This window comes from Rhododendron vialii, chromosome 2a, assembly GCF_030253575.1.
Source record: "Rhododendron vialii isolate Sample 1 chromosome 2a, ASM3025357v1".
Taxonomy (NCBI): Eukaryota; Viridiplantae; Streptophyta; class Magnoliopsida; order Ericales; family Ericaceae; genus Rhododendron; species Rhododendron vialii.
The window spans coordinates 15,992,161-16,001,259 of NC_080558.1; the positions used below are offsets into that span (position 1 = coordinate 15,992,161).

At 37.4% G+C, this 9,099-nt stretch overlaps 1 protein-coding gene across 1 annotated transcript; it reads left to right on the plus strand.

Moving 5' to 3' along the window:
- The first annotated feature begins 4,411 nt into the window (after nt 1–4,411).
- Nucleotides 4,412–7,207, plus strand: LOC131317219 (disease resistance protein RPM1-like). The gene has a single exon (XM_058346788.1). It carries the CDS (start codon nt 4,412–4,414, stop codon nt 7,205–7,207), a length of 2,796 nt encoding a protein of 931 aa, XP_058202771.1.
- Nucleotides 7,208–9,099: the final 1,892 nt, after the last annotated feature.

A 9,099-nucleotide genomic window follows, 5' to 3' on the forward strand; every position in this document is an offset into this window, starting at 1 on the left:
TGCATGATAAGAGTTTAAACTTTAAAATTTTAAATAGTGGAAGAAGAGAAAGAGTAGGGAGAATGAGGAAGTGGGGAGAGTGTGGACGTACGTGGTTGGTTTTATTGTTTATGTTTTCGGGTTTTTCCTTTCATAATTGTCCTCTGAGTATTTGAAGTATTTGAACGTGGACGTGGGGTTTTTTCGTTTAACCAATGAGTGGGACAGGACGTGGGGTTATTTTTGTTATTGTTTTTAATTGTTTTTCCTTTGGGTGGGACACGTGTAGAGTGGTGGCTTTTTTACTATTTAAAAAAAATAGAAAATTCAAGAAATAAGGAATGGAGTTTGGAGGTTATTGAGGGCAAAATACATTTCTATAGGATTGATAATTAATACCTGTCAATGGCATTTTCAGTATTAATAAATATTCTCAGTATGTCCTTGACGGGTATTAATTATCAAAACACGTCATTGGCCGTCATTTTCCCAGCAATTCCACAACCATGTTGTGATCACCGTTTCTAAATCATTCAAACTTTGAAGATCGAAGAGCTTTAAAAGATAGGATCCGGCCACCAGCTCTTGGAATAAGTCTGGCAACCACTCCCATAAGGAGTGGACAATATGGATCCAAACAACTTGAAAATGATAGTAATAGCTTTTCGGGTCCAATTCTTATTTTTTGTTTATTCAAATTTTTGTCGCATTTGTCAGTTTTGTATCAAGTTATTGTGGATTCTTGATTCTTCTCGACGAGAGTAATCGAAAAAGTAATTTTTTTCAAGAAAATTGAGTAAAAGTCGGAGTTTTTACTTTTAAATTCGTCTCGTCGAGACGAATCAAAAAATTACAAAAGTTTGACGCAAAACTAATAAACACAATTTTGTTAGATTAAAGACAACTTCCCAAAAAAAAGAAAAAACAGCACAAAAGGCTAAGGAGACAAATCTGTCATGCATGACTTCAATTTCTCAAAGCAAATTAACCAACTCACATAGGCTCCGTTCTTCTTAAATTTTTGTTAATTTGCTATTGTTGTTTGTTTTTTTTTAATTTTTATTTAATTCAGGTTAGATTTTTTGGATTCATTATTCCCCTCAACAAGAAGAGTATAAAAAGTAAATTATTAGCAGAAGAAAAAAATATATATACACTAAAACAAGGAAAAAATACCAAACAATTGACATTTTTTTCTTTAGCATCATTTTATATAATTATAAAAAAACAACTTTGTCATACATTTTTATATTTTTCTAATAACTCTCGTCGAGTTGAACGATTAATCTAAAAAATTACAACGAAAAGCTAACCAAAAAATTATGAAAATTGAAAAATGCCAAAATAAATACCAAACTAAAAATTTAGGGGCAACGGACATGTATTTCTATGTGCGTGTTATGTGTTCACACCTTTTTTTTAAAAACAAAATGGAGAAGATTATACTAAAAACAGCCGAACGACACTCATATAACAAAGTTCATTACAAAATTTTGGACAAGGCCAAACTAACAATCTAAATATAAAACAAGAACACACAAAGCAGATGTCTTTCTCACTAACCCAGACATTAAGCCTAACGCAAACAGCGGCATTCACAATCTGTCATAGATACATACCTCGAATTAACAGTCTCAAAAAAGATTAAGTGCTAGCTAAAGATAAAAACTCAAACAATCAAATGGATTCCAACCAAGTATGATAGCACTAATGAACTTCCAAAAGTTATAGATTACACACTGAAGGGTAGTGGTCCCCTTCAATAAAATGAAATCAAGCCTCCGTAGTGAAATATGGACCAATATTTGTGAAGATAATAAGGGGTTTAAACTGGAGTAACTTAAATACTCGGTATTGATGGTGAATTTCTCGTGGTTAATGAATTTTTCTTTTAGCTTTTAGGGAATTTTTTTGAAAACTAAGTGTTGAAAAAATATGTATATAAACATGATTCAAAAGTTGAAAATTTTCAGAAATGGCCCCAAAAAAAAAAAAAAGAAGACAATCCGCTGAAGGCAAATAGGCTTTAAAAAAAATGAAAACAAACAAAAAAAGTACGTGTCTCTTGGCAGAATGCATGTAGCCTCATTATAAACAAGTAATAGCAATTTCATGAATTTTGGTAATTAACTTCAAAAGAAAGAAGAATAAAAAAGAGACTGATTTGGGAAGTTGACATAAACACCCATAAGACACAAACAAAATGGGAACGGATATTCACCAAATGGGAACTGATATAATACTAAATGGGAAAAATTTCCAGTCCCGGGTGGATACACGTAGGGCTACAAACGAGCCGAACCGATTCGAGCTTTACCGTGCTCAAGCTTGTTTATTAAGTTTTTAACGAATCCGAACTCACACTACAAGAAAAATTAAAATTGGTGACGAAAAAGTGGCGACGGAATTTAATTTCGTCACTAAATGAGTATATTTGGCGACGAAAAGATAAATTCGTCAATATTTTGATAACTTCTGTGACGAAATAATTTCGTCACCAATTATACCTGTTTAGCGACGAAAAAAATATTTTCGTCACCAAAGGTACCCATTTGGTGACGAAATACATTTTTTGTTGCCGAAAGCTTAAAAAAGGTGACGAAATTATTTTTCGTCGCCAAAGATAATCATTTGGTGACAAAAAATATATTTCGTCGCCAAATGAGAGCAATTTAGTTACGAAATATTTATTTCGTCACCAAATGCTTAACTTTGGTGACGAAATTATTTTTCGTCACCATTTTAACACTTTCAGCGACGAAAAATATATTTCGTCGTCAAATGGGCACCTTTCGTGACGAAATTTATGAATTGCGCTTTGTCACTAAATGTATTTCGGACGTAACTCTTTACTAAAAACTCCGATTGAGATAATTCAAATTGGGTTTGAACAATAACTCAATTGCCTACAACTTTCATGTTTATCAAATTTGCTAATTTTAATATTTAAAGGTTCCAAATTACATTCGAAATATATTTTCATGTTAAACATATGTGTTATATATTAGATATTTCAAATGTTTACTGAAAAGTGTGTGTGATGCAGTTGGTTGGAACTTGCACGAAAAACTCAGTGGACCCGGGTTCGAAACCCAGCAGGAGCAAGAAAGAATGATTTTTTTTCCCATATGAAAACATTTTTTGCAACGAAAAATTTCGTCACCGATGTGTCACATTGGTGACGAATTTTTTCGTCGCTAAAAGGAATAATTGATGACAAAAAATTTCGTCATCAAAAAGCACAATAAGCGAGAAAAAAAATTTCGTCACCAATTATTCACCTTTTGGTGACAAAATATTTCGTCATCAAAAAGCACTATAGGTGACGAAAAATAGATTTCGTCACTAGGTAGGAATCCTCGACAACCTTTAGTCGACAAATCTTTTTTCGTCACCTATATTATTTGTGACGAAAAACATACAATTTGTGACGATTTTCATTCGTCACCCAATTGAATTTTTCTTGTAGTGTCAGTGAAAACTTAACGAGTCAATTGAGCCGAGCGGGCCTTGGCTTGACTCAAACTCGAGCTTGTTCACGAGCCTTAACAGGCCAACGAAAATGTATGTATGTCCTCACATAGGCCTAGTCAACTAAAAATATTTTGATTGTAAAGGTATATATCTTTCATTTTCTTATACTCTACAAGAAAATAATCTCAATTTTAGAATATTAATAACATGTAATATGTTTTTGTAAGGATTCTACATCAGGGTATCAAAATTCTAATGTTAATTGTAGTAATTAACATAAAAAGTCTACTAAGTCTTGGTTTGCGAGCCAACTCGCCCCGAGCTTCTACAGACTTGTGTTTAGCTTGATAACGAAACAAGCCTAGAATTTGAGCTTGAGCTTGTTTATTTATGTCTCAAGTCAAGTTCGAACGAGCTTTTATCGAGCCGAATCTCTAGCGGCTCTGTTCGTTTGCAGCCCCAGTACCACGTGGTGTCCGCTCGACACATCAGCGCCGTCTATTACGTTTTTGGACAGCTCGGATTTGGAGGGGAAAAAAAAGGTGAGAGAACGTGTTAGGGTGATAGGAGAGAGAGGGTTTCAATCCGAGTCATCTTAAAATGTATTAGACGGCACAAATGTACCGAACGAGTACCAAATGGAATGTACCCACCCGTCTCCGAATACATCACCCCCAGTCTTAAAGCAAAGTCCTCTCACAGTTTCACAATCACACCTACTAGCGGGGTCCATCCGTCTCAATTTCCCACTATCTGTCTTATTTTTTATTACTGAAGGAATATTCAACATTGTGGAAACTAATAGTGGACCATTAAGGTCCAGTGGAGAAACTAAAACTAACAAAAGAATGACACACAAGACTTCCTATTACAGACAGTCCCATAACAAATCTTCCCTCACCATCCCCTTTCTCTTCAAATCCAAAGCTACTCTGTAAACAACAAAAAGAAAAGAAAAATGGCAGAGGGTGCTGTGTACGAACTTCTATCCAACTTCGCATTCTATCTCCAAGAAGAGTTGAACTTGTTGAGCGGAGTACGGGAAGACATCGAATACATAAGAGCCGAATTCGAGCGCATGACACATTTCCTCAGAGTTGCTGATGCTATAGAAGATAGAGACCCGATACTCAGAGTATGGGTGAAGCAAGTTCGAGAAGCTGCATATGACACTGCAGATGCTCTTGACATGTACATTCTTCGCCTCAGACATCATCATAGCTCTGGATTCTGCAAGTTTGTTCATAACGTTTCTTTCTTTATTATGACTTTAAAAGCTCGACACCAAATTGCTTCTGAAGTAAAAGGAATCAAGTCTAGAATCATCAGTATTTCTGAGGGACGTCAGCGATATAGTGACATATACGGCAAAATAGAGCAAGGCTCAAGCTCTACTCATTCAAATATCTCATGGTACGATTGTCGTGGCGATGCCCTTCTACTCCAAGAAGCTGACCTTGTGGGCATTGACAAGCCCAAATCACACTTGATTCAGTGGCTAGCGGATGAGGATCCTCGACTCAAGGTGCTTTCTGTAGTAGGAATGGGCGGATTGGGTAAAACCACCCTTACAAAAAAAGTCTACGATGACGCAACAGTGAGGAGGCACTTCCAGAACCATGCTTGGATCACCGTTTCTGAATCATTCAAGGTCGAAGAGCTTTTACAAGACATAATTCGAGTGCTCTTTGAAGAAGTTAGGCAACCACTCCCACGAGGAGTGGACAATATGGATGCAAATAGCTTGAAAGGCATAATTAATGCTTTTTTGCATCAAAAGAGGTATGTGCTTGTTTTCGATGATGTATGGAGTATTTATGCATGGCAAGTTTTAAGAATCGTACTTCCTGAATGCAAATGCGGTAGTCGAGTAATTCTGACAACAAGAAATGTAGATTTAGCATCTTTTGCTAGCGAAGAATATCACGGCATGGTGTATAATCTCGAGCCCTTGTCTCCCAAAGAGTCATGGGCCTTGTTTTGCTCAAAGACATTCAAGGAGAGTTTTTGTCCTTCATATTTGGAACATCTTTCAAGAGACATCTTGGGAAAATGCGAGGGGTTACCGCTTGCAATAGTGGCAATTAGTGGTCTGTTATCAACAAAAGAGAAGAGTGTGGGTGAGTGGGAGAGAATTTACCGTGGCCTTGGTGCGGAACTAGAAGGAAATGACAAACTCATGAGCATGACTAAGATACTGTTCCTCAGTTACTTTGATTTGCCTTACTATCTTAAGTTATGTTTCTTGTACTTGAGTATTTTTCCAGAAGATTGTCTCATTGATCACTGGAGATTAATTCGGTTGTGGGCTGCAGAAGGATTCATAGAAGTGAAAGAAGGAATGACAATAGAAGAAGTTGCTGAGGGCTACATCAATGAGCTAATGAACAGAAGTTTAGTTCAAGTGACAAAGGTCAGGGAAGATGGAAGGTTCAAAGCTTATCGGATCCACGACCTTTGGCGTGAAATGATAATTGCGAAGTCGAGAGAGCAAAACATTGTCACAATAGCGAGTGCAAGAGGCAGAGCGTGGCCTGAGAAATTGCGACGCCTCTCAGTCCACCATAATTTGGAAGACATTCAACAAAGCATTTGTTTCACACGCCTTCGTTCTTTGCTCGTGTTTAGCGCAACAGATTCATTGACCATGTTGTCAAAGGTTGCATCCTTAGGCAAGGGTGTAAGGCTACTCACGGTGTTAGACTTGAGAGGAGCACAATTGGAAACTTTCCCTTGTGAAATTGTGAAACTCCTTAATCTTACTTATCTAAGTTTGAGGGCAACAAATGTAAAAATGATCCCGAAATCGATTGGAAAACTCAAGAAGCTAGAAACATTGGATTTGAAACAAACGAATGTCACTGAGTTGCCTAATGAGATCTTGAAGCTCCAACATCTTCGCCATCTCTTGTTGTATCGCTGCAATGTCGACGCCCGTTGTTATCTTCCTTTTGACGCTCGAATTGGCTTCACAGCCCCGGCGGGAATAGGAAGTTTGTTGTACTTGCAGAAACTATGTGGTGTTCAAGCAAACCAAGGGAGTAATAGTGGCAGTGTGCTAAGAGAAGTGGGGAAGCTAATGCAATTGAGGAGATTGGTCATTTTAAGCCTACAGAAAAAAGATGGGACAGTGCTATGTTCATCCCTTGAGAAGCTAAACAACCTTCGCTCATTGGAAGTTTGTGCAATAGAAGAAGACGAGATCATTGAATTAGATTCTTTGTTTTGCACGCCTCAACTTCTTCAAGCACTCTATCTAAGAGGACGTTTGGAGAAGATACCGCACTGGATACCATCTCTTCACAACCTAAAAAAATTATTCTTAGGGTGGAGTAAGCTAAAAGATGTTGATCCACTTCAATCCCTTCAACATTTGCCCAACTTGCTTTACCTTCAACTTAGTGCTGCATATGAAGGAAATGGATTACTTTTCAAGGCTGCTGGGTTTCAAAAGCTTAAACAATTGTGGTTGGTTAACGTAGTAGGATTGAAATGGGTGAGAGTGGAGTCAAGCTCGATGCCTCTTCTTGAAGAGCTAGTTCTCCAAGACTGTAAATTGATGATGGAGTTGCCCTCAGGTGTTGAACATTTAGCCAATCTTAAATGTCTTCACTTGAGTGATATGTCTGAAACATTAATTTCGAGGTTGAATAGAGAATTACAAGGTGGGGAGTATTGGAAAATTGCACACGTCCCTAAGGTTTTCATCGGGGAGGACTCCACATCTGGTTATTGGATCGGTCGTTATCTATAGGGCGTGTTTGATTACCATTATATGTATGAGAGGATTGGTAATAAGGTAGGATTAGGATTGTGATTGGTAATGAGAAATGATTAGTAACTTAGTGTGTTTGTTTTGCACTAGATTAGAAGATAGGATTTTCATCTAACATGTTTGTTTTTCATGGGATAAGATTGGATTGAAAGTATCTATTTCCATATTTACCCTTATGAAAATTAATCACATCATGGGAATTTTCAGAGTTTTAACAATAATCTATGAGTTGCTTACCCATAAATTTTTTTTTACAGAGTTTACTCAATTCCTATCACTGTTATCATATACTCAGACAACTCAAAAAAAAAAAAAAAAAAAAACTCGAAATTATCAAAAAAATTAACTCAAGCCCACCTGAGAAATCACAAACCCCTAAATCACACAATTTCAAGAATTCTTTTTGGGTTTTTGAATCAACGACAAGAAATCACTATTTCCACCGATTAAATGAAGAAGTCTCTGGTCATAAATTCGTAGTTCTCATACCAGCAAAATTACCCGCATAGAAACCCAATTCTTGGTTCGAAAAATTCAAATCCAGTTGAGAGGCGTTGAAGTGGGTGTTATCAATTATTAAAGAGGAAGAAGAGGAGGAGGAGAGAGAGTGCCGTCCAGGTCAAAGAAGGAATGCCCCATCCATCTTCTCTCTTCTTTTTTCTCCCTCAGCGACGACTGGACTGCCAAAAAAGAGAGGGTATCTGTGTCTTTCCACTCCCGACACCTCCCCATGGTATGGGTAATCCCATTGAATTGGGGGATTCGTAATCCCCTTGGACAAAATTCTGTCAACAAAAACCAAACCAAACAACAAACAAAAAGGCCCCACGACCTTTCTAGTTTTATCCCCCCCTCCAGGAGGTTTGTCAAACACACCTACGGCAATGTGTGGTGAAAATAAAAATTATGGAACACGACGTGTGACAGTGCTTCAGGAGCATGATTATTCAAGTGTAGAGAGTGTGTTACTCAAACACTATTAGGCAGAGCCCACAACTTTTGTGAGAGAGAACAAATGCCTTGGGACTAAATTTTCTAAGGAGATGGAGAATGAGTTGACAATTATCGGAAGGGATTGCAAACCCAAACGATAGTCTTAAACGATTCAAATGTTAAACCTAACCTTTGCATATCATTGTTACGCGGTTGGGATGGATTCCAAACCCTAGACCTTTCCTCCATCGTTTTCAAACCTTTTAACTAATTGCTCTAGTTTAATTAGCTTACTCTAAGCAATCCAAATCAATCAATCTTTTCCCTTCCGAATTAATCTGAAAGTTAATCGAATTTTTAGTAACTTAGCCAATCTATCCCTGTGGATCGACACTCGGTCTTAACCACTATTCTACGGAGTAGTAGTTAACTCCAAGGTTTTATAAATATATTTTTGACACGGTACGACGCGGTCAAATTAATTTTGGCGCTGGTTGCATAAGTTCGATTCGTTTTTAGTTAGTTTATTGCTTTTTACTTTAATTTTGTTTGTTAGTTTTGGTACTCTTAGTTACAGGTTACAACGCGACAAAACGAGCGAAAATTACTGAGGAGCGGTGGAAAAGTGATATAAAGCGATTTTGTTGATCCACTGTGAGTTTTGTTCTTTTTTTTGGGCAACTTAGTGTCTGTGTTTGGAGTACCCCATTTTTTTAATCGAGGGATATTGAACTTGCATGCTTGGTCGTCGATCACAAGAACCTGAACTTGCACCGCCTTAGAAAAGAGACGTAGGTGTAACAGAAAGACTAACTTAGTCACAATGGCAGATGATGCTGATGGAGCACTTGTGGTACCTGCACTGCTGGCTCTGGGCTAAGGCCCAAGAGGCGTGGGCCTTAAGCCTCCAAAAATGTCAAAAAAATAGGGCCCCACTT